The sequence below is a fragment of the Apis mellifera genome, linkage group LG7 (assembly GCF_003254395.2).
Source record: "Apis mellifera strain DH4 linkage group LG7, Amel_HAv3.1, whole genome shotgun sequence".
Classification (NCBI taxonomy): Eukaryota; Metazoa; Arthropoda; class Insecta; order Hymenoptera; family Apidae; genus Apis; species Apis mellifera.
This window is the reverse complement of record NC_037644.1, coordinates 13,377,713-13,403,199: the sequence shown is the minus strand read 5'-3', so window position 1 is coordinate 13,403,199 and position 25,487 is coordinate 13,377,713. Positions and strand designations below refer to the sequence as shown.

General features: G+C 25.8%; 4 protein-coding genes across 12 annotated transcripts; 1 reads left to right on the top strand and 3 right to left on the bottom strand.

Moving 5' to 3' along the window:
• The first annotated feature begins 119 nt into the window (after window positions 1-119).
• Window positions 120-5,692, top strand: LOC551337 (flotillin-1). 5 transcript variants are annotated; one of them, XM_016913145.1, is made up of 12 exons: window positions 120-285; window positions 646-721; window positions 845-935; window positions 1,045-1,188; window positions 1,280-1,399; window positions 1,983-2,198; window positions 2,318-2,505; window positions 2,563-2,773; window positions 2,858-3,026; window positions 4,845-4,971; window positions 5,034-5,269; window positions 5,340-5,644. In XM_016913145.1, the coding sequence occupies exons 1-12, from the start codon at window positions 234-236 to the stop codon at window positions 5,627-5,629; spliced, it is 1,920 nt and encodes a 639-aa protein (XP_016768634.1). In that variant the 5' UTR covers window positions 120-233; the 3' UTR covers window positions 5,630-5,644. The 5 variants fall into 5 exon arrangements, with proteins under 5 accessions (XP_016768634.1, XP_623738.2, XP_006569523.1 ...); XM_623735.6 differs by lacking the exons at window positions 4,845-4,971; window positions 5,034-5,269; window positions 5,340-5,644 and adding exons at window positions 1,655-1,663; window positions 3,104-4,125 and having other exon boundaries at window positions 2,858-3,022; XM_006569461.3 differs by lacking the exons at window positions 120-285; window positions 4,845-4,971; window positions 5,034-5,269; window positions 5,340-5,644 and adding exons at window positions 295-409; window positions 1,655-1,663; window positions 3,104-3,195 and having other exon boundaries at window positions 2,858-3,022.
• A 466-nt stretch (window positions 5,693-6,158) lies between these two features.
• Window positions 6,159-7,255, bottom strand: LOC726164 (uncharacterized protein CG1161). The gene is made up of 5 exons (XM_001121924.4): window positions 7,049-7,255; window positions 6,868-6,986; window positions 6,659-6,773; window positions 6,445-6,585; window positions 6,159-6,360 (listed from the first exon to the last, which is right to left on the bottom strand). The coding sequence occupies exons 1-5, from the start codon at window positions 7,106-7,108 to the stop codon at window positions 6,211-6,213; spliced, it is 585 nt and encodes a 194-aa protein (XP_001121924.1). The 5' UTR covers window positions 7,109-7,255; the 3' UTR covers window positions 6,159-6,210.
• Window positions 7,256-8,197: 942 nt separating this feature from the next.
• On the bottom strand, window positions 8,198-10,669 carry LOC412816 (syntaxin-7). Of its 3 annotated transcripts, none has more exons than XM_006569463.3 (6): window positions 10,202-10,669; window positions 9,856-10,135; window positions 9,725-9,794; window positions 9,462-9,636; window positions 9,144-9,356; window positions 8,198-9,074 (listed from the first exon to the last, which is right to left on the bottom strand). In XM_006569463.3, the coding sequence occupies exons 2-6, from the start codon at window positions 9,962-9,964 to the stop codon at window positions 8,826-8,828; spliced, it is 816 nt and encodes a 271-aa protein (XP_006569526.1). In that variant the 5' UTR covers window positions 9,965-10,135; window positions 10,202-10,669; the 3' UTR covers window positions 8,198-8,825. The 3 variants fall into 3 exon arrangements, with proteins under 3 accessions (XP_006569526.1, XP_006569527.1, XP_006569525.1); XM_006569464.3 differs by having other exon boundaries at window positions 9,856-9,972; XM_006569462.3 differs by lacking the exon at window positions 10,202-10,669 and having other exon boundaries at window positions 9,856-10,188.
• A 1,650-nt stretch (window positions 10,670-12,319) lies between these two features.
• LOC551461 (adenylate cyclase type 2) lies at window positions 12,320-25,411 on the bottom strand. 3 transcript variants are annotated; one of them, XM_016913143.2, is made up of 22 exons: window positions 25,395-25,411; window positions 24,558-24,644; window positions 22,593-23,321; window positions 18,493-18,627; window positions 17,677-17,894; window positions 16,902-17,058; window positions 16,600-16,749; window positions 16,404-16,516; window positions 16,041-16,288; window positions 15,606-15,973; window positions 15,138-15,418; window positions 14,873-15,049; window positions 14,615-14,795; window positions 14,467-14,550; window positions 14,272-14,383; window positions 14,038-14,181; window positions 13,862-13,953; window positions 13,633-13,756; window positions 13,349-13,555; window positions 13,073-13,253; window positions 12,873-13,008; window positions 12,320-12,790 (listed from the first exon to the last, which is right to left on the bottom strand). In XM_016913143.2, exons 3-22 carry the CDS (start codon window positions 22,701-22,703, stop codon window positions 12,626-12,628), a joined length of 3,384 nt encoding a protein of 1,127 aa, XP_016768632.1. In that variant the 5' UTR covers window positions 22,704-23,321; window positions 24,558-24,644; window positions 25,395-25,411; the 3' UTR covers window positions 12,320-12,625. The 3 variants fall into 3 exon arrangements, with proteins under 3 accessions (XP_016768632.1, XP_016768633.1, XP_006569528.1); XM_016913144.2 differs by having other exon boundaries at window positions 13,862-13,957; window positions 14,285-14,383; window positions 25,395-25,410; XM_006569465.3 differs by lacking the exons at window positions 22,593-23,321; window positions 24,558-24,644; window positions 25,395-25,411 and adding an exon at window positions 19,698-20,278 and having other exon boundaries at window positions 13,862-13,957; window positions 14,285-14,383; window positions 16,600-16,693.
• Between the last annotated feature and the right edge of the window lie 76 nt (window positions 25,412-25,487).

Below are 25,487 nucleotides of genomic sequence, written 5' to 3'. Positions count from 1 at the left end.
AAATTTTAATATTATAAAAATGATTATTTAAAATAAAATATAAATACTTTAAAATATAAATCTAAAAACTTAAGCATATGTATCTATGAATTATTGTAAATGCGGCATAAATTCAGATATCATCTCACAGAATGACAACACTGTAGCGACATCAATTGACTATAGAGGGATTACACTAAAATTCGATCCATTTTAAATTTGCAATAACTATTGTTTTTTTTAAAATTGTGACTATGAGTTGTGGATTTGTTACTTGTGGTCCAAACGAAGCTCTCGTAGTATCCGGTAATTATATAGAATGATTTATATTGTAAATTATTTTCTTTTTCACATTGAGTATAACATGGGAGGAGCACTTTGTCGATTAATTGATTGGAAGAGTTCATCATAAAGTAGAAAAATTAATTATGTAATATACTATTGATTAATTAATTTTGTATATTTAATATTGAGATATGATATATATATATATAAATATATAATTTAATTATATATTTATTTTTTTATATCTTTTTATAAAATTAGAATTAGAATTAGATTAGAACTAGAACTAGAATTAAATGCTATATTAGAATGCTAATATAAAATTTTGTACATAATATATAATATAATTATTATCGTATATTGATAATTTTTTTTCTTTAGGATGTTGTTATAGCAAGCCTCTATTAGTACCTGGAGGTAGAGTATTTGTTTGGCCTATTGTTCAACAAGTACAAAAGTGAGTAAATTATTATATAGTAAAATAAGTAAATATTTAAATTGAATTTTTATGTTAGAAAATCATTTAAGAAATATTTAATAATTGTAATATGCTATCTTATACAAATTTTACATTTTCTAGAATTTCATTAAATACTATGACTTTACAAGTAGAAAGCCCAACTGTATATACTTGTCAAGGTGTACCAATATCTGTAACAGGAATTGCACAGGTAAAAATAAAGATATCTATTTTTAATATAATTAAAATCTAAATATAAAATAAGTAAATATCTATTTAAAAATAAAATATAAATAAAATATTTAAATGTATATTCAAAGGTTAAAATACAAGGACAAAATGAGGAAATGTTATCTACAGCATGTGAACAATTTCTTGGAAAAACTGAAGAAGAAATTCATAATATTGCACTTGTAACATTAGAAGGACATCAACGAGCAATAATGGGAAGTATGACTGTAGAGGTAATGATAAGATATGTTATTAAATTTGAATAATTATTATAAAAAATAAATATTAATTTTATTTAATTTCTTATGTTTTTGTATCATATAGGAAATATATAAAGATCGTAAAAAATTTAGCAAAGAAGTTTTTGAAGTAGCAAGCAGTGATCTAGTCAATATGGGCATTACTGTTGTATCCTATACATTAAAAGATATTCGAGATGAAGAAGTAAGTTAATCTTTTTCTCTTTATTAAACAAATTTAATTTTGATTGAATTTAAGAAGAATTTTTATGCAAAAAATACAAAACAATTGAAAGTAATAAAATATAGTATATATTTACATATATGTGAAATTTTTGGTATCAAAAGTCCCCCTTTAGATGATTGTGAAATACTTATAAGTAATTTTTTATTATATGAGTTAATGTAGTCCAATTTTTATAATTGTAAATTGAATACATTTTTGTTTTGCTACTTGCAGGGGGCAAAGGTACGTTCAAATTTTGTTTTATCACTACATATAATGCCACTGCACTGCTGTTCAAACAATATTAGTACAAATCATTAACAATTCGAATAAAAGGGAATTAGAACATATCTCAAATGCTTGCTTAAATGGTAGCTCAAATATTGTATACATTTGCAAATTTCTGTGTTTCAAATATGTGTGATATTCTTATTGTATGCTGCCTTTCTGTAATTCAGGTTGAATTTAAAGTAATTGCTAAAATGAATGTTATTATGCAAAATTTATAATGAAAATCTAATATTATTAATTGTAGTATTATATATTTAATGATCATTTATAGGGATACTTAAAAGCTCTTGGAATGGCCCGAACTGCTGAGGTAAAACGTGATGCAAGAATTGGTGAAGCAGAAGCTCGTAGAGATGCTCAAATTCGTGAAGCTATTGCTGAAGAACAAAGAATGGCTGCTCGTTTTCTTAATGATACTGAGATTGCTAAAGCACAGCGTGATTTTGAATTAAAAAAAGCTGCATATGATGTTGAAGTACAAACTAAAGTAGGTTTCTTTTATGTTATTATTTAAATAAATATAAGTATTTTTTAATTATTTATTTAATTAAATATATATATTTTTTTTTTTTTTTGAAATTTTTGTCATGTATATTTCAATTATAGAAAGCAGAAGCAGAAATGGCATTTGAATTGCAAGCTGCGAAAACTAAACAAAGGATTATGGAAGAACAAATGCAAATAAAAGTAGTTGAACGTGGGCAAGAAATTGCAGTACAAGAACAAGAAATGATGAGACGTGAACGAGAACTGGATGCAACTGTTCGACGTCCAGCTGATGCAGAAAAATATAGGTAAAATAATTAACATTAAATAAATATTAATAAACACTTATTAAAATATGTCTACAGATTAGAAAAAATGGCTGAAGCTAATAAAATGCGTTTAGTAATGGAAGCTGAAGCTGAAGCAGAAGCTATCAAAATTCGTGGCGAAGCAGAAGCATATGCTATTAAAGCAAAAGCTACAGCAGAAGCAGAACAAATGGCAAAAAAAGCTGCTGCATGGAATGAATATAAAAGTGCTGCTATGATTGATATGATGCTGGATACGCTTCCAAAAGTAATTTAAAAAAATTTAGATTTTAATTTTTTTTTAACTAAATATCTTTTATATTATTTTTTTTTTTTTATTTAATATTTTTAGGTTGCAGCTGAAGTTGCAGCACCTTTATCACAAGCAAAGAAAATAACAATGGTTTCTAGTGGAAATGGAACTATTGGAGCAGAAAAATTAACTGAAGAAGTATTTAATATAGTAACACGTGTACCAGAATTGGTTAAGAATCTAACAGGCGTGGATATTGCAAAAGTATGCTTAATTGAAATTAATATTTATGATATAACAATGATAGAATAGAAAAAATTTCCTAATTATAATTTTTTTTTTCAGTCTGTTCATGCAGCTTAATCAAATGGTACAAAAATTTTGAATTTCTCACATTCACTATTAAATATTGAAATATAGAATGAATCTTTGATATACACATTTATTTTAATATACTGTTACATATTAAAATCAACTTATAAATTTTAACTGATATTCTGTTAAACCAAAGTTCGGTATTTTCACTGCCAATTAATTAAAGATAACAAAATCATTTTTCATAGTGCCAATTTTGAATGAATATTTTCAAAAGAATTATATTTAAATTGGTATATATTATCAAAAAATAAATTATATAATTATTATAAATTGTGAATATATTCGCACAATATTCGCATATATATATTTGATCATTTTAATTTTATACAATAGATAGCAATGCCTAAATTATATACAGGCAGTGAATAAGTATTTTATTTAATTTATATTGAAGATTTATTATAGTATTATTTTTATTTTTACATAATAAGTTAAATTCGTATTAAAATTTTATGTTTATTATATTTTTTAACAAATTTTATTCACGTTTATTATATTTTTTAACAAATATTTTATGTCACTTAGGAATGAAAGAAAAACAAATACAAATATATCTTTTTGAATCTTATATTGATTCAAGATATATTGATATATTGATTCAATATTAGCTCAGTCTTATCCATAACTTTGCCATTATGTGCCGAAACATTCCACTAAATATGCTGTGTGTACCTTTCAACTCTATTGATATAATTAACAAGTATGACCATTTTAGAATTGGAACAATTATTATTCTATATTTATTCAATGTGGTTTGATGTTAAGTATTTTTATCTAGTCTCTCAAATTAAAAATATTTTTATTTAATATTTAATTATGTATACTTTCTTCCTCTAAAGATACATTAATATATTTGCATCGATTTTAGCTTAGAATTTACTGTGATCTGAAACTCTTTGTACGAAAAAAGTTATAGTCATAGTTCTTAAAACAAGTTTGAATGCTTTAATGATAAAATTTGTATGACCAATTTAACGCCTTAAATTAATGAAAAAAAAATTTAATTTTATGTAAAAACGATTAAACGTTAACACCAAATTTTTTGTGTATTCATTTACCTTTACCATTATTATAAGTACAAATCAAAAACAAAATAAAAAAAAACAATAGAAGTTACAAATGAAATTGTTGTAAAAAAGCTCATGTCAGATGTTGGTTAATATTTATTTGTAAAAGTCCTATTTTCAATATGTTGTTCATTATTTGTGTATAAATAAAGTTATAAAAGTATTTGATCTATCAAATTATGTTAACATTATAATATAACATGTATATTATAACATGATTTATAATTTAAATCAATTTCATATTTGCAAATTGCAAATTTTTCTCTGAAGATGCATATATTTCTTAAAAATTTATAATATGGATGCATATAAGTCATTTTTAATTGATTTTTTAGCTGGTGGAATATCTGCAGCTGTATCAAAAACTGCAGTTGCACCATTAGAAAGAGTAAAGTTATTACTCCAAGTTCAACATACTTCAAAACAAATAAGACCAGAAGATCGGTATAAAGGTATATTTTTTTCAATACAAATTAAAATAATATTTTTATATCTTTTAATTTTATTAGGTATGATGGATGCATTTATTCGCATACCAAAAGAAACTGGTTTTCTTAGTTTTTGGAGAGGGAATCTAGCTAATGTAATTCGATATTTCCCAACTCAAGCTTTAAATTTTGCATTTAAAGACAAATTCAAAGCTTTATTCTTAGAAGGTGTACCAAAAGATGCATTTTGGAGACAGTTAGCAGGAAATTTGGCTTCTGGTGGAGCTGCTGGAGCAACATCTCTTTTATTTGTATATCCACTTGATTTTGCTCGTACAAGGTACTGTAATTGTTATGTATATAAATAGTATACATATATTAAAATATAAACATATTTTATAGATTAGCTGCAGATATTGGAAAAGCAGACAAAAGAGAATTCAAAGGTCTGGGTGATTGTATAATAAAAATTTTCAAATCAGATGGTGTTCTTGGTTTATATCGAGGCTTTAATGTGAGTGTTCAAGGAATTATTATTTATAGAGCGGCATATTTTGGTTTTTATGACACTACAAAAAACTTACTACCTGATCCAAAAAAAACTCCTTTGCATATTACCTTTTTAATTGCACAAGTAAGTTGTTTACTATTTTCAAATTTTTATATATTATAATTAATACTATTAATATTAATATTATTTATAGACAGTAACAACGTTAGCTGGAATCATATCATACCCTTTTGATACAGTTAGAAGACGTATGATGATGCAATCTGGACTTAAAAGAGCAGAAGTCATGTATAAAAATACATTAGATTGTTGGATTAAAACAGCTAAGACAGAAGGTATTGCAGCTTTTTTTAAAGGTTCACTTTCGAATATTCTTAGAGGAACTGGTGGAGCATTAGTTTTAACATTATATGATTCAATTAAAGATATACTTGAAAAAAGTTTACGTAAAGAATCTGATTCTGACTCTGTTCCCAAAGATAAATGATATTAATTTCAATATTAAAATTTTAAACAATTTTAAAAAAGAAATTAATTTAAATAAGTAAAATCGTTCATTAATATTGATTTTTCTATAAATTAAATGTACATTAAGTAAATCAATTATTCATACTGGAAATTGTAATTGTATAAATTTAAATTATTTATGTTTGTATTAATGCAACTTATTATTACTATATTATTATTTACATACCATTTCATAAATATCACTCTGTAAAATATTTCAATTCATTTTTAAATAAATATTTCATAAAAAAAATATATACATTTAATATATATATTAATAAAAATAATGCATTTTAATCTCTTATTTATTTGAAGAAATTATTAGTTATATATTTGGTGCAATCAATATTAATATAGTATCAATATAATATCCCTAATCACATTTTCTACAATATTATATCATATTATTAATTTTTAATCATTTAATACATTTGTAAAATAATTTAAAAAATAATTTAAAAAAAATTATGTATTAAATTATAAATGCTATCAAATAAATATCACAGTCATTATATTGTTATCTGATATATTTAATTCTATTTATAAACAAAACTGTATAGTTCAATTAAGCATAGTATGTCGATCATAAATATTACGTCTCTGCTCTCTAACTTGACGTTTCCATTTATCTTGTTGATGACCAACACGATTTAGAACATTACCTCTTTCACCCATAGCATGAAATGTTCCAGGAGCTGTTGAAGAATCATCCTATCAAAACAAAAAAATTTATTAACTATATATTATTTGATATCTTTTAATTACTAATATATAATAAATTTTATCATAACATACATCTTCATTATTGTGTTCATGATAACCAATATTTGTTGAAGCTTTATGAATCCTTTTATTCAATAATGGGTCCAAACAAATCAAAAATAACATATAAATTACCAACAAAGATATAACCCAAATAACAAGTATTACCACTATCTGAAAATGTAAATTATTTAAAAATTTTGTTTATTTTAAAATATTCCATTAAATTAAATATAATAAAATTTACTTTAATAATAGTGGTGTTTCTATTTTCATATTTGCAATCACATCTTGAACAAAATATTTCTTCTTTACCTTTCAATTGATCCCCTACTTTAGACAAGACAACATTTTCACACTTACTGTGGATTGAAATTTAAATCAAGATATATTATATTAATTTCATTTTATACATGTTATATAAGATTAAACCTCTTAATTAAAGATTTCAATTACCATTCAGAAGGTGGAACATTTATAATATATGTTTTTCGTTCTGATGATGATTGCGTTGTATTTATAACAGAGGGAAGACTAGGACAAATACATTTACATCGTTTATCATCGTATTGCGCCTATAATTCATATAAATTATATATTAAAATAATTAAATTTTATTATTTTATAAATTTCTAACCTTAGATTCTGATAAACATATTAATATAATTGCAGTTACACAAAGAATGTGTTTCAACATTATGTGATCACACAGTTTTTATTCAATATATATATTTTAATTATTTTGAAATATTCAATTTATTAGCACAAATATATTTTCAAACAAAACAATTAATATAGTTCCATCTTAAATGAATTAATCACTCCATCTCTAAACTATCAAACGATACAAAAGTAATTGTCACTATCTTATATTACTGTTGGTATTAGTAGGAAACTAGAATAATATAGTGATAAAATTAAATACTAAAAAAAGAATAGAGATAAATAAAAATACTGAAATCAGCGTCATTTTCAGAGTGCCACAAATAAAATTCATCAAGAAAGAATAAAAAATAATAGATAAAAGATAGAAATAGGGATAGAATTGATTGTCAATACCATTTATTTTGTTAGATAAAAAAATAATTCATGTATGATATAGATAATGAAGAAATATCTTTAGTACAAAAATTAGTGCTGATAATCAATTCCTATCCTATTTCTATTCATTTTTTTTTTGTAAATTTTGTAAATTTTATTTGTAATATTTTAAAGATTTTTGATTTCGATATTTTTATTACTCTATCTCTTTTCCTACTATTTGTTGTCTTTTATTTTACAAAATTTATATGTTCAAGACTTTTTCATTCATGATTCTAAATCATAGAGAATAATACGAAACATTGTTATTTTTTTTAATTTATATTTCAAAATATGAGACAAAGTTCCATTAAATGTTAAATTTATCTCATATCTCATTTTTAATGCTATTTACGCGAAATTTGATATTAAATTAATATATATCATTAATTTTAATCTATAAAATATGTATTTACATAAAAAATAAATTAAAATAAATTTATTGAACATATATTTTATATATTAATTTAAATATTATATAATATATAATATATTATAATACATTAATTAAATATAATAAAAAAATACAATTTTTTTTTAAATAATTTAATAATTTTCAAAATCGAATACTAATTATACAGAAAAATTTTGTTCCAATGTAATATATGTAATTCATTTTACATGACTTAATATATATTTGTTAAAATAAATCAGTATTCTTAAACATAATAAAATTACCTTACATTGATTTTTCATTGTCGCTTCATAATATTTGCATTAATTCTTTATTTTGATGTTTACAGATAGAAGAACAATTTTCATAGGACATTCAAAACTTTTATACTATACAATGATTACCAATTCATTCATTCTATATTTATTCATACAAGTCACACAAAATACAATTTTTAAAATGCACGCTGGCATCATTTAAAATATGAATCATCTTATTCTTTGAGTATACTTCATAAAATTATGTGAAATATTAATCACTATATCATGAATAGATTTGTGTATGTGTATATATATATATATATAATATTTTTTTTTTATATGTATATTTATGCACTAATATTACACAATGAGTAATGAAACGTACAAATGGAGTGGGCAGTCTTAGACTTGCCATTGCACATTTTATTTGTAAAATAAATCTTGCACCATTTATTATCACAATTATGAAAATGTCATTAATAAGAGTATGATGCAAGTCTTTCTTGTTACATTTGTTTTCACAGAGTACTACACTTCTATAGTACTACACTTTTTTTGTAATTGTAAAGCGATTTTAATTAAATCAAAAATTTTTTCAAGAAATATATATATACCAAATATGGTATCTTGCAATTAAAATGCAACTATATCTTTATCATTATATTCATTTTATAAAATATTTAAGAACTTTGCCAAGCAATAATTCCAATTAATATAAATAGTACAATCACTCCAATGAGAACTAATATACATTTTTTCTTGCGTAATTTATTTTGATATATACTTGCTTGTCTAACATGTGAAGTAGCTTCATTGACTGATACTTCTGTTCTTTCAACAGATGCTTCTATCGAATCAATTACTTCTCCTTGATTATATACTATAGTACCAAGATCTTTGAAAATTTGATTGATATCGCTAATATTATTCTGTAAAGATATTTATTATTATATTGATTCAAAAAATTAATAAGATATTATTAGAATGTAAAAATATACCTCCAACTGTCTTATACTTGCTTCCTGTTCTTCCAACATTCGCAAATTTTGTTCTTCTTGTAATTGTTGTTGCTGAATTTGTTTCTGAGTTCTGCTATCTTGTAACTCTATTAATGTCTCTTGTTTTTTTTCTCCAAATGGAGTAATACCTGCACTCGCTTTGGCTCTTCTAACCATTTCTTTCTCTTTGGAGGCTGCAAGTCTTTGCACTGCCTAAAAAGTTGAATTTATATATTTATTTATTATATATCTATATTATATATCTATATTTATAAAAATATAGATTGTTATAAAAATAAAGCATATTTACAAACATACTTGAAAAGAATTTAATGCACTTGTAAATTCATCTTGTAGACGTTCTCTTTGCATCTTACGCTGTCTTTGTTCTCCAGGACTAGTAGATCCTGAATTATTAGATAATATAGCTAAATCTCGAAGATGTACACTAGTATCTTTTGCCAGCTGTTGTGTGTAATGTTGTATTTGATGTCTAAAATATATATAAAAAATCATTTTTACAAAGTCAAAATATATATTTGAATATTATTTATACAAAATATTATTAAATGAAATCTTACAATTGATTTCGTAGTTCTTGAGAATCTGTAGAGCTGCCCAATTGATTGACCATTTTTTGCATAGAAGACACTATTAAATATAAATTAAAATGAATACTGAATATATTTTCAGATAAATAGATTCTACTTACCATTTTGAGATATCTTCAAAATAGATGTACCAATTGTCTGAGATAGCCTACCAAAATCTTGTTCTCTTGTAGGACCACCATTGTGGTATGATGAAAATCCAATATCCATATTAACTTCTTTGTTATTTAAAAAAAACAATATTGAAAATTATTCTATATATGATAGTAACTTCCTTAATAGAGGTTAATCGCTCACTGATTAACCAAGATACATTCGTAAAAAAAAGTCACTTTTTTATGTACACTTCTCTGAATATATCAGATTTTAAGAAAACACCGTCTATAATAAAAAAATATGCATATTCTCTTGTTCGTTGATTTATAACATTTAAAATACAAAACTTACGTTTTGTTAAGAATCACATAAACGAAGAATACGATGACAGTTCTAATGTCAAAGATGATAAAGTATTGTTATCTATTCTCGTATCCCACCACTGTCAATAAAATGACCAATAAGATAATTGGTTTATAAAATAAATTATATAATTATCGTAAAAAATTAATAATTTCTTTTGCGAAGATTACACATGTCGATCTATATTTTCTTGTTTGAAATAAATCGAATATATGAATAAATGAACGAAATAAAATAGAGTTCACTATGTGAAGCTCTAAAACTACGTATAAATCGATAAAGCCTAAGCCAAGTTTAAATGAATATAGTCGTCATTTCGTTACTGTTTGTCACAATGTACACATTGTTCTATTTACGAATTATATCAAGTTAAATAAAATACGTTTATATACGAATTGAAAAAACGAGACCATTACACATGTGAAACCATTTTCGCAGCCATTTGCCAAGAAATTAAAATAATTCTAATAGTTTAAAAAAAAATTTAATTTAAAAAAAAATGCATATATATGATTATTAAATATATTATACTCTAATATCACTTATTTTTCCATTATTTTTAATTCTCGTTTGTTCCATTAAAAATATCTTCAGTTATCGTTGTATTTTTTATTACAAGATTTTGTTTCAAGAATTCCAGAAAATGATTTTCAAAATCAGAAATTTTGAAAATACTTTTATAAAATATGTAATATCAAAAACCAACAACAAAAAAAAAGAATTAAAAATAATATAAAAATTAAAATGAATACTGTATCGTAAAATTTTTATTAAATTGTATGTACATTTTTGTTATAATGCTCTTTTATATTTGTTTATAAACTATTCTTACACTATATATAATAATAAATATTTTGTTGTATTTATAAATTATATTGATCATTATTTTTAATATTTAAAAAATATAATATACAAAAATATTTACAAAGGAACAAATGAGCGCTCATTACATTAATAATATATATGGATAAAAAAATAAATTTTACTTATTATCATTTATAATCAAATTGAGGAACTCATTTAACATATATGTGATTCATAAATTAGAAAAAAAAGATATATTTAAAAAATTATCATGTTTGTTCTCTAAAAATTTAAAATAAACATAATTACTTAGAAATATTTTGTAAATATCATTATAAAAATATTTTAATATGAATTATTTTTGTAATTGATTAAACATTTTTCAAAATTCATTATGATCTAGAATGAATTTATATTTATTAATTAATTTATTTATTAAAATATAATATTTAATAAACAAATTGTAATAAATCTTTCGATTTAAATAATAATATTTTTACATAATAATAATTGCATTACTTAAGTTTTAAAAATTTTTATCAATTTTTTTTTCAAAACTACGTTATAAAAACAAATAAAATGATATCATCATACATATCATATTTAAACAAAAATTTGTTACATATAAATAATATCAACAAAAAAATTTTTAAATCATCCAAATATTTCAAGATTGAGTTTTGAAATTTGTAAAAATCTTCAATTATAAAATTTTTTTATAATTTTATTTTATAGGACATGATAAAAATATATTTATATCTTAATTTTCAAAACATTCACCTCTTGTCATGATCTTAGTAAAACTATATTAATTATTATTTTGAACTAATTATTATTTTTATGAATCAAATGTAATACATATACAGCATTATTATTCGCATGAATCAATATAAATAAAATGTTTATTTTTTTTTTTATTATTTTTCGAATTCAATATATCATATTCTATATATCAAATTGGCATTTACAAGAAATTACTCTTAGAAAGATTTTTATCATTAATTGTAAAACATCATATTTTTAATAGTTTTTATAGATTTGTTCATTGTTTAGAGCAACATTTTCCAAACATTATTGTTTGAATGTATAAAAAAATAATTTATAATAATAATAGTAAATTTTTATGTAAAATCACATTTTATGTGTAAATTAGTATTTTTACAAATTAGAAAATGTCAATAAGAGAGAGAGAGAGGGAGAGGAGGAAGTATTTTAAATGCATTAGTATATAAAGTTATTCTTAACATATATATATACTGATTGAGTAAAATTTTTAAAAAATAAAAAAAAAATTCTATTAAAATTGATTTCTTCTATTTATAATTTAATGATATCATTCTGCTGATAATTTAGCTTATATATAGCATATGATGCAAGCATACTTCACATATAAATTCAATTGAATAATTTGAGGTATTCGATAATGATACAATCATTGATTGCGTTATTTTTTTTAATTTCTTTGGTTTTTTAGATTTTCTTTGGTTTTTTCCTATCTCTCTGTGCGTTCATTTAGATATTTATTATCTTATTTTTCACATAATCTTCCAGTCAATTCGATTTACGATGAAATGAAATAATTGATTAAAGATCAATTTAGTATTTCCATCACAGACTGGTTTCTTCGATAGAATTTGTTCTTTGAAGCTGTCGATTATCGTCGATACCAATAAAATACGTTGTGACTAAACCTTTTGGTTTGACATACGTATCTCCTCGAAGATGGCACTTGATACCTTGTTGTTCAAGAACAGCCGCAGTTTCTGCTGTAATCTGTATAAATAATTATTGCTTTTACATAAAAAAATATTATCTTTGTAAAATATTTCAAATAAAATTCTAATTTTAAAAATACCTGTATTTTTCCTGGAACACCTGTTGTATCCATTCTCGACGCCATGTTCACAGCATCGCCCCAGATATCATATAACGGTTTTTGAGCACCTACTACTCCTGCTGTAACTTCACCATGTGATATTCCAATTCTCAATCTAAAATAATATTTTATAATAAATAAGTAAAAAGTTTAATAATTCATATAATGTAAATATATACCTGTAAGGTTTGGATGTGTAAAAGGTTCTCATTTTCAATTTATCTAGAACTGCTATCATTTCGACTGCAAATTGGGCCATCACTTTTACCACATTATCAGTAATATTTTCCTCGTTTTCTGGGCTACGCATTGAATCGCGTCGACTAGCTTCTAATCCACAAGCTGCCATATAAGTAGTGCCTAGAAAATAATTGTAATATTATTTTTATGATTCTATATTTTTGATTCTATTAATTTTATTAATTTTAAGTATTGTTGTTTGATTAAATACTCACCAGCAATTTTAATTTTTTCAATTCGATTGAAATATGGCTCAAATAGCAATTTGTCAAATTCGCATATAATCTCATTTAAGACTGCTAAAGTATTGCTTTCATCGATGGATACATCCGTTAATGAAGCAAACATTACAGCGACGTTACTATGAGCTTCATGATAGGGCTCATTTTCTACTGTTCTATTCATATTCAAGTAGAACTCCGCTGTGCAATATAATTTCTCATTTGTAATTTGTTGAATTACTAATATTAATTTTAATTTTAATTAAAGATTAACTTACCAACATGTTCTGGTAAAATATTACGAAGTAAAAATTTATTAGCATTTCTTGTATGGAATGCTTCATCTTGTTCTTTGGTCAATTGACGTTTCCATAAGTAATCTAATCGATTCAAATATTCTGCCTGAATCAATATTTATTTAATTAATATATATACACACACACATATATATATATATACGAATATATTATTTAGAGAAATAATATTTGTTAAATGAGATTTGCTTACCTGACGATCTATCAGATGCAAAGAAAAAGTAAGAAAAACTATGCTTAAAATGTGAGCCAGTCTTGGTTCTAAATATGGATTCCATCTGTCGCCTGACTGAAACAAATTACAAATAAAATTACAAAAAAATCACAATTGATGCCATCTAATAAATAAAAAATACTTATTAAAATTACCTGAAATAAATTTGAACGATATATCCAAACATTCCATGAATAAAATACGACTATTACGATGCCTATTACTAATTTTAAGATATAATGGAGTCTTAAAAACAGAAAACTCGTCAAAATAGCCAAGGAGCAAGTTTGCGTCATTTGCTAGAAACAATCGTTAAATAAAATTAAGAATAATATTTAATATTTTAAGAAATTAAACTAAAACAGAATCTACAGCATTCAAGTACCTACTAAACAATCTTACCCAAGGTGTAGCTATGCAATCAAGTTTCGAAGTGCCAGGTTCTATTACGCTGAATGTTATATTATTACTTGTAAGCTCATTAACATTCTTACATTCAAACTGAAATAATATGATGATTATATACATGTATAGTTAATAATACTTGATAAATATTAAAAAATTTATATTCACTATTAACTTACAATCATATCAAACATGGCACACGCTGCTAACATTAACGTTATTACCAAATATAAAACTGTCCTGAGAAATGCACTCCAAACAACCTAAAATATAAGAAAATGTTAAATAATTTAAAAATTATGTAATAAATTAAATAAAAATATTAACCTTTATGCTAGTTTGATATAAAAAACATAATAATTTATTTCGAGGATGAGGAATCTGTCCTTCATGTTCATCATGCGGATCTTTATATCGGTTCCATGCGAAATGCATCCAAGCTATTGGCATTAAAGCGATTAAAAATAACATTGCTGCAGAATAACTAATCGTTGTGCTCGGATGCCATCTAGAAATTAATAAGACTTTACAAATGTTTTTAATTCAATTATATCATTAATTAAAGATCTTATGAAAGAAACATACTTGGAAAGAGAAAGCGTAGGTACCAGATAAATGAGTCCCATAAAAATTAAGACAAAAAGAGCACAACTGATATAAAATTTAAAAAGTGGATCAGGTTGCTTTAAAAACGGTATTTCCCAACTCCATTGTTGAAATGTTAAAAATAGTGGATTCATATCCTTCCAATTGCACCATTGTCTAAAAAAAAAATTATTCAAAAATTTATATCTTCTTTTTATATTATGATGAGATAATAAAATTTAAACAGATCAAAAACAGATATTACTTCCATTTAGTTAAAGGCATTTTCTTAATAGCATGTTCCATTTCTGCATCCGCAGTTTTAAGCATTAGATGATAATCTCGCAAACAGGAATCCATAAAATGTGTACGTCGTCTACACGTGCTGGTGAATACCCCAACATGATTATTTATAGTGGCGGTAAGTCGTCTACTGTTCCTCGAGCTGGGATTCATACTGGTACTGGATCGTACATAAAATTTCACGTAATGCGTATTAGAGGTTTCAGGGGACGGAGTCATGACTGTCAAGGTGTTCTCGCTGTTCTGCAACAAGGTTCGCCTGTCAAACGATACGTCAAACACTCGACGGGAATTCGTTCAATTCGATTAAAAAAAATATGTCAGTGGCGTAGGGATTGTTCGAATGTCATTACAAATATAAATACAAATATAATTTTTTATTTTCGGTCAATTCATTCGGATTTTTCCTACGCCACTGGGAAATATGCACCTGCATAGTCGGAGATTCGAATTCGTAATCGGGATCGGGTATCGAAGGTGTAATAAGATAACTTCGAATCCCATACTTTTTGAGAACCTCATCGTTCAAAGAATCCACCGGAACGCAATCATATTCGTTAGCATCCACGAGATCCAACGTTTGCTGCGTAATATGAACTTTGCCGGGTTTCCCTGTTTGCTCCATTTTATTAGCTATAACAACATCGCGTGACCAAACATCGTACTGCCATTTGCTCACACCTAGAATTCCTGATATTATATTGCCCGAGTGAACACCTATCCTCATATTTACATCCACACCGCTCTCCCGTCGCACTTTCGCCCTTACGTCTTTAATTATCTTTATCATATCGAGTCCTAAAAATAAAAAAAAAAAATTGAACTTTTAATCGTGCGAATAATAAAATTTTATAATCGTATCTACCTAAATCCACGCAGCTTTTCGCATGTTGAGAATTTGGTGTCGGCACACCGCTTACACAATAATAACAGTCGCCCAAAAATTTTATACGCAGAACATTGTGCCTTTCGGAAGCTTCGTCGAAACTGCCAAACAAATCGTTCAATGTCTCCACCAATTTTCGAACTGGCAACGTCACGGTCAATCCAGAAAAATTCACAACATCCGCATACAAAATGCTTACATTATTGTGCGTTTCGACGCACAAATCACTGAAAAGCGAACAATTTTTTTTTGTATTATAATTTTGTATATATATAAGTATTTTTCGTATTATAATTTTATTGTATTTATAATCGATGATATATTTAATCATCAAAAACTTACCTAGATGGTTTGGGAGGTTTTTTGTGTTCTTCTAAAAATTTAAATATATCTCTAAATTCTTTCTTTATCTTCGCAGCTATATGTTGCGGTAATATACTTCGCGTAAGTTGTTCCTAAAAATTAATATTTTTTTAAAAGATTATCATTGTATTATTTAACATATTCTAATTGTTTTTTATTGTTATTAAATCATTACTTCTTGATCTTTCTCATAATTCAACCGCAACGTCGACTCCACGCATTTTCGATGGTCGAGAAATGATCGTCTTGTAACAATTTCATTCATGAATCTAAAATAGAGTCCCAAACCATTCACACAAACAAAATATATCGTGTCCGTAATGATCTAGAAGATTCATAAAGAAAATTCAAATTTAACAAATTCAAATAAAGATTGAAATCCAATTAGAAATTTTATCATATATATATATATATATATATATACACATTTTTAAACATTGTTTCGTTAAAAATATTCGATGGAAGAGATTTCTTTACCTTTGTGCTAAAATCGAATGAATTTCTATAAGTGATTAACGATAAAGCGACTAAGTAGCACGTAGTAGTCGTAATCCCGAGTATGAGAGCATGTAAATTTTTCGTGAGAGGTAGGAAGACATAGCATGCCAAGAGCGCGTGAGTCGCGTATGCAGGCCTGTAAAGAAAAATAAATGCAATTACACATGTTACATAAACGATCACAAGTTCAAAGTTGCGCTTTAATTAGCACGAAAGATAAAAATGACTCGTAATTAACTTATTATTAAATCCAATCTGTTAATGAGAATTACACACATTAATCTAATCCGTGTATTCATCTGCTAATATTTATCTTGCTAATATTCATCTTACATTAAAAAAAAATCCATCGAAATACGTTAAACGAGAAAAATAGGGAAGAAAAATAAATGAACGACGATACAAATAGAGTAGTAGAAAATTTATCAACTTGGTCTCGTTAAAATAATGGAAAATATCGATGTTCTTTATTTCTACTTAAAAGGGAAACAATTGCAAAATTTAAACGATCGCCTAGGGAAATATGTTGTGAAACCTGTGTGTTACAAAATTATTCCCGTAATCAACGAGATAATATCAAATGAGTGGTCGCGCCGATTTTTTTCATAATTGTTGTTTCAAGGAAGCAAGTAATGAAACATAAAACGCAGTTATAAAACGAACGAAAAACTGATGAAGTTCACCTAACGATAATTAAATAACGGCCTTGCCACGATTAGTCAGGAACTTCTCTCTGTTCTCTTATCAACGTTACCTTATCGGTGGTGCTTCATCGTTGTACAAAGTGTAATAGAAGGGGACAGCCAAGTCCCCAATTGCTAATAATACCACGATCAGACAGGATAGTATGACCGATAGGTAAGTGTTTCTAATAATGATCTTTGACTTGAACGAAAGTGCAATCACTGGACAGAATAAAGCGCTCACTAATGTGCTGATCACCACATCCGGTACGCAGTTCTCAATGTTGACCTACGAGAAAAAAGAAAAAGAAAAAAGAAAAATAGAATACATTCAGTGTTCTCTTCCTTTGTCGAATGTTTTATTTGTATATTTAAAGATGCTTAACTAAAGATTTTTAACTATATCAATAGGTGTAATCTACTTGTAATTCTACTAGTAATAAATATACTGGAATCTATTAATAGAAGTAAAATACTTGATCCTTACCAATAAAAAATTATCTATTCAATAAGAATTGCGATTAAGACCAGATTAAGAATAATGATAATAATATTATTTAAAAATTATATAATTAATTTTATAAATAAGATATTCAGTCTTTATTACTTTTATTCTATTCTAAAAAATAAATATAGAAAGAATATATTATTGTTTTATACAATAACAACATATTATTTTTTTCATTATTATCTTTTAATAAATAAAATTATAACTTGTTCATGATATGTTTGTATTATTTCATATTAAACAGAATTGTGATTAAACACGAGAGAAGAAAATTTAATTGATGTATTTATTTTAGTTGGAAATTCGTGGATTTCAACCGTGTATACCTTAGCTTTGAAGCGAAGCATCTCACATTTATTTCACATTTTATTTTGCTTACCATTGTTATCAGAATCAAGCAATACGTGAATCCGAGGGCCAATTGCAAGAGGACAAAAAGCGAGAGATAACCATACTGAATCCTCCTTTGGTAAACCGTGAACAGCTTCTCTAGGTTTTTGTATTTGAATTGTGTCTAAAAGTGAAAGTGCACGTGAGATTATGTATTCGATATGTGACTGGATAGTTGTTTGAACTTTCTAGTCGATTAATAATCATTGTCATCATCGTAATGATATTTTTCAACAATGATTTAATTGACTTTTTATGAGAATAACAATTAGAAATGGAATTAATAAATTAATTAAAAATAATATTTAAAAAAGAGAGAGAGAATACCCATATTTCTTTCAAAGGATTATCACTCACAACTGAAACGATGATTAATAAAGTTGTATCGAAAACAATACAATATAAATTTTTCTATACATTTTCTCAACTATTTATATGTGATTATTTCAATTTTTAGGGAATCCATCATTACCTTTAAAATGAGGAAATAAAAATTATAAATAATGATAAAATATGAAAATAAATATGCGCGTAGTAATAAAAAAAAGAAAAAGGAAAATAATTTTAAATATCAAGTGTTCGAACAAACGCAAGTGTTTCATTGCTGTCGATCGTTTGTTTAAAACGAGACTGTGTACTTACGATCGAGGAGTAAATACACGAAAGAAAAAATATTTTAAATCGATGATATTAAATGGAAAAAAAAATTTGTTTTACATTATTTTAAAATTATAAATTAAAATGTATTAAAATTTCTTAATTAGTATATGTTTTCCTCAGACATAAATACATTTATACGTATAAAACTATCTCAGAATCATTCATGTATCATGGATAATTTCGAATAATCTAAAATTTATATATTATTCATTAATACATAAATTCACTATTAAACAAAAAAAAAACATAATTTTCCTTTTGATTAACATAAAAAAGATTTAATATTAAAGAGCCATGAATATCATTTTAAAATTCTAATCGATTCTGGGGGAAAAAAAATAAAAGATCCTTCGGCCTTCCTTAAACCTACGCTTTGAATATGGAATTATACGTAACTACGTCTCTGAAACATTGCATATTCACTTACAAAAAAGCACAAATAATTAAGAAACTAAAAATACTATATAAATTATTAAGATTCGATGAAAAGTACACTCTTAGCAAATCACTTGGTAAAAAAAAAAAATCACACACCTTCGATTCCGAAAATACCTTCTTCCTCTTCCTTCAATTCCACTAAACGACAAACAATCCGTTTGAATAATTTTAAATCTCGTCGAATGGACTAAATATATAATATGCAAACAATGGTCTCATATAATCCTCACGTGATGAACAAGATAAACGACAATGATCACTGTTTCATTGATGATTTGAAGAAACGTCGGAGTTTCTAGCAGAGAACGCGCGCGTATCTCCGCCAGTTACCGGCTGTCTGATGCTAAATCGACGCGTGCATGGTAGCCGCTCGCTAACGTGAATTAAGCTGCTCGTAAACTATGATAAAAATCGGGCCGAGTATTGCGGGGCGCAGTCGCGCCACTGCACGTTGCGTCTCTTTTTTCGCGATTTCCTGCCAATACACGCCGGAGTCGCCGGAGCTCGCCGAGACTCTCGAAACTCTCTCTACACCGGGAAATGAACGAGTTCCCTTTCGTCTGCATTTCGCGCGTGCGTTTTCACATTCCGACTCGGCCGCGAACCTTTCGTCCGGTCCGCTGAATATTGATCTTCAATCTCGAACTCTCGGGCCCAACCATCTCTTTATTCCCATCTCTTTTCTCCTTTCTAATCCTCGTAATATAAACGCACGTCTCGATTACGATAGGGCGGGAAGAAAATTTATTCATTACTAACGTGATATATTCACGATCTGAAAATTCGTGTAACAGTATATTTAAAATAAAAGATGAATCTTGTGTATATATTCCTATATTTGAGATGCAACTTTTCCAAAAAAAATTTGGTTGATTTTTTTAAGAAAATATTTGATCTAATAAATTTGTATGATTGGTGTTAAATCGTTAATAAGTAGATTTAAGATTATTTATGAAAATTTTCGCGAATTAAAAATATTCTTTAGAAAAAAATTTCATTTTTGTACAAAATATTAATTTTATATAAAATGATAAAATAAAATCGTAAAGGATCTCAAAGATAGTACCTCAGGTCAGGAAATATTTAGCATTCCTGCACTTGCAAGTTTAAATCTTTCGTAATTTATCGATAACGCGAACGCCATAAAAATTAAAAGTTTGTAAAAAGATAAGAATATTTAAAAAAAAAAAATAATCATTTATTTTTTAAAATTATTTAAAAATTTTATAAAATTAATCAACTATTTTAGATTAACTATTATTTTAGATATTTACAAGTATTTTGTTTGCTCGGATGAATAAATTTTTCGATACTAAAAATATTAGAAAGAAAAAAAAAAAAAAGGAAAAAATTGAAACTAAATGATAAGCTATATAAATGATAAAACGAAACTAAATGATATGATGTCGTAAAGTTCCATTATTAAATGGAAAGAAACGGATTATCACGGAAATCTTTTTAGCGCCAGTTTAAATATTCAGATATCAATTCAGATTTCTTCTCTTCTCGATTCGTATCGAAGGACGTGATCTATATTAAATAAATTTTTCTTTATTCCGCTTATCAAGTTTGTTGATACGAGCTTCATATTGTAACAAATATGTTATTCTTACGATCATTCGTTAATGTGAAAAATACAACTTTTCCTTGTAATCGAGTCATGAAAGGAAAAAAAAAAGAACATGATATAACATACTACTCTTCAACTTCGCGTAAATGATTGCATAGTTGAAAGTTATCGAGATCTAATTTTTATAGATAAAAAAAGACGATAATCAATTGCAATTTAATGAAATTATCGACAATATTGGAGATATAGTATTAGTTTTTTAGCTCAAGCTCAATGCTTCCGTTACCTTTTTTTTTTTTCATTTTAATATCATCCTTGTAATTCGATTATCGTATGCTTTGGAAATATTTTGCAAAATGTGTGAAACATAAGTAAACGAGCGAAGTTATTTATCTATGATTAGAATAAAACAAAAATGAGAAAAATTACCTTGCGAAGTCGAAATATAATGTGTGTGTATGTACTGCGAAACACACATTGTAACACGAATATTAGATTAAACATGTTGATCTCGTTTATATCACGAATAATCAATATGAAAATATTTTCTGTAAATAAAATAAATAAAATTTCTTCCTCCCTCTTTTAAATTTTAATAAAACTTGCAAATAACTTTTCTCACCTTGATTCATTTCGCATATTAGCATAATATTATTATTATTATGATTATCTATTATAAAATATCTGTATTCGTATAACAAAACATTCTTATATTTGATTAATTAAAATCATTCGTTTGTTAAGCGATCCGCAATGAAACTCTTGATTTTCGATTGCGAGTGATTTGTATAAGTGAACATATATATGTATAAAATGTTGGAACATTTAAAACTGAAGATTTCTGAGATAATTTTAAGCAATATTTTCCTTTGCAAAAATTTTTATTATGGTTTTATTAATGAGTTATTAACAAAAAATAGTAACCAATCAGAAAGCGTGTAGCCTAGTCACACCACGATAATAGCGTTAGTTATGTACTGCCGACCGAGCACGAACAAATCCAGGCAACGTATCTCGAAGAAAATATTGTTGAATATTATATTTATTTATTCATAATATAATTCGATATAATTTTTTATCAATAAAAATACATTTTTTATGTTTAATTCAATACACTTTCTTCGAGATATATTGCTTGGATTTGTTCGTGCTCGGTCAGTAACGCATATCCAACGCTATGTCGCTGTTCCACAAGGCTACGCGTCCCGTGATTGGCCAATGTTTTTTTGTCAATAACTAATTAACAAAGCCATAATGAAAGTTTTTACAATGGAAAATGTTGCCTGAAATTATTTCAGGAAGCTTCAATTTATCACGATACCAATTTACCGATCTATTTTTGAGACACCCTGTATATACGTTTTGCCTATCGTCAGTCATGATCACAATTGGCATAAACATTATTGCATATATGCACTCACTCGCAAGTTGGACCAGGTCCAGTCATCAAGATTATTCGGCGAAACAATCCGGCCATCGTCCACATTGTTCAGAGAATTCAAGGATGCACGAGTAACCAGTTCCACGTCCATTTTCCTCGAGAGACTGATCTCGAGTTCTATCCCTACTTTTCGATCAAAGAGGCATACTCGACGACGATGACCACGATGACAATGATAACGATGAAGACGGTGACGATCTCACGGTTGTTCGATCCATCGCGGTTACAATCCACGAGCAGACTGATCGTACTGATCGGTAAAAATGACTCACCGAAAGATGATTCTAAGCTTACTGGCCGTGTACTTACTTCGTGTTTTGTCGTGTCGTTTTTAAAGTACTACCGTTACAGCTATATCGTTTTATCGTAATAAGGGAAATGGGCCACTCCAAACACTGCCTTCCCTCCTTTGTCTATATTTCCCTTTTCATCGTCATGAATGTTCGTCGAGTAAATGAAATACCACGCTTTTTTGAGTTTTTAGCCTTTCAGACACGTACACTAGACACGTGATACTATGCTGTCAAAGCGATAAAGCCATTTGCCTGTTGTTCGAGATCACGCTTGTGATTTCATTCTACTGGCTTTTGCTTTTAAGCCATCCAACAGTGTTCATCGAATTTTGTCAGTCGGATCCTTTTCGATTCCGCGAAACTTCCTACGTTCATTGCTTAATTTACATATGCGCTTACTTGGTGATCATTTTTTACTGAAAATAAAATAACAAATTCATGTGAATATCATTTTTTATGGAGAGATAATTATTGTAATGTTATAGATTAAAAATAATGATAATTTTAACAACTGTAAATGTAAAAATTCATTTCCAAAATTATACATAAAGAAATATATGCATGTATATGAAGAATACGGATATTAGTTTTATAATGTGTGATTTCTGAATGATATTTTCCATCAAGATGAACAACTTTCTCTATCAGATTCATGCTTGATGCATTTTCATTAAAAATAATTCACAATTTATAGGAATGAAGAATTTTTTCGAAATTTTATCAATTTTGAATTTCATTGTTTTAAAATTCGATTAAATTTTTTATTAATTCTTGATTAATTTCAATCCCCGATTAATATTTCGACAATGTCTCATTGTTAATCGTCTGATCAAATTTCATACAAAGGCATTTAGAAGATACGAATCTTATCTATTTATTTTCATAATAATTTCTATTATTATTTTTAACTTTTTTATTCATTAATTCATAAATAAGAAAAAAAATAATTAAACAATATATATTAAATTTATCTAATTATTTATTAAAAATAAAAATGATATTTACATGCAACAACTTGGTCACTACGTCTGGCATATCATACTTGAGAGTATTCTTCATTACCAAAAAAGATACTTATCTATTAAATTCTAAATTTAATTAAATCCTTGTTGATAAATGTCAATATTTGTATTTTAATCTATATAGACCAGTAGTTTTCTTTTATATTTTATGTAATCTCTTTTATAAACATAAATAAAAAACAACAATAATTAATAAGTTTGTAATTTTTGATATTAAATAATGAATGATAATAAATAATTAATAATGAAAATATCAAAAACATTGAGAATATTTAATTTTAAATCGGTACAATACTTTTAAGTTTTTTATATTTTAAAAATAACAATTATATTATTAATAATATAATTATTAGAAAGCAGAAATATAATTAATCTTTATATTCTTAATAAAATATATTCACAAATATTAAATAATAAAAATTCAATGAGATAATCTGAATATCAGTAGCAATTAAAATATTAGAATTTATTAATAATTAACTAGACTCGTATAGATATAAAAAGTCTAAGTGTAGATTTAGTATGTGCGAAGAATCACAAATCATATGTGATAATTAAAAAAATGTGACCTCCCACCGCGTCCACAACGAAACAGACGTTTTTAATCCTTGCATTTTAATTACATCCTACCTTTTTGTAAACGAATAAGGTCGTCGATTTATTCGATTTTTCGGATCGTTTCAACGATCAAAATCAACTGGTCCATTAATTAAATAACTGTCGAAGAAAGAATTCGATTAGTTCGTTGAATGATTATTAGTAGATAAATCAATTATTACATGGTTCAAGATATTAAGAAGAATTATTTTCTCACTTCATTGTTCATTGTTCGATATATATTCATCACTTAAAGAAAAATTGAAATTATATAATAATCTAAAATTAAACACTTTCATTGATTAAACTTTTTTGAAAGAAGCACTGATTGATAATCCTATTAGATTAATAATCGAATAATCAAGTGATTGATTGAATCATATAAGTAATCATTATTCTTGAATAATTATAAATATACTTTATTTTGTAATTTTATAACAAGTATAATAAAATTACAAAAAATTATTATGATTATTATGATTAAATTGGTTTTATAGATAATAATCGATTCTGTTCGATAATAAAGATCGAATAATAAAGATATAATAATAAATGGTTGAAAATTCTTTATTTATCATATAAATTATAATATATATGTCAATGTGTTGTGCAACAACAATGTAAAATGAAAAAAACATATAGACAAAATATGTTGATATGAAATATGAAAATCAAATACAGTGTCAATATGTTTAATAAATTATTAATATATATTATATATTATATATTGTATAACATATTGTATATTGTATAACATTAATAAATTATAAATATATATTTTTAAATAAATACGAATTTTTAGAATTTTTAGAATTACTAGGTTATTACAACATATTTTCATTTATTTAACAAAATTTATGATTCACTTACCAAAATTATTGAAACGATATCATCGCTCGTGATTTTAATTTCTATTAAATTATACACTATAATATATATATATATATATATATACTTTCACTA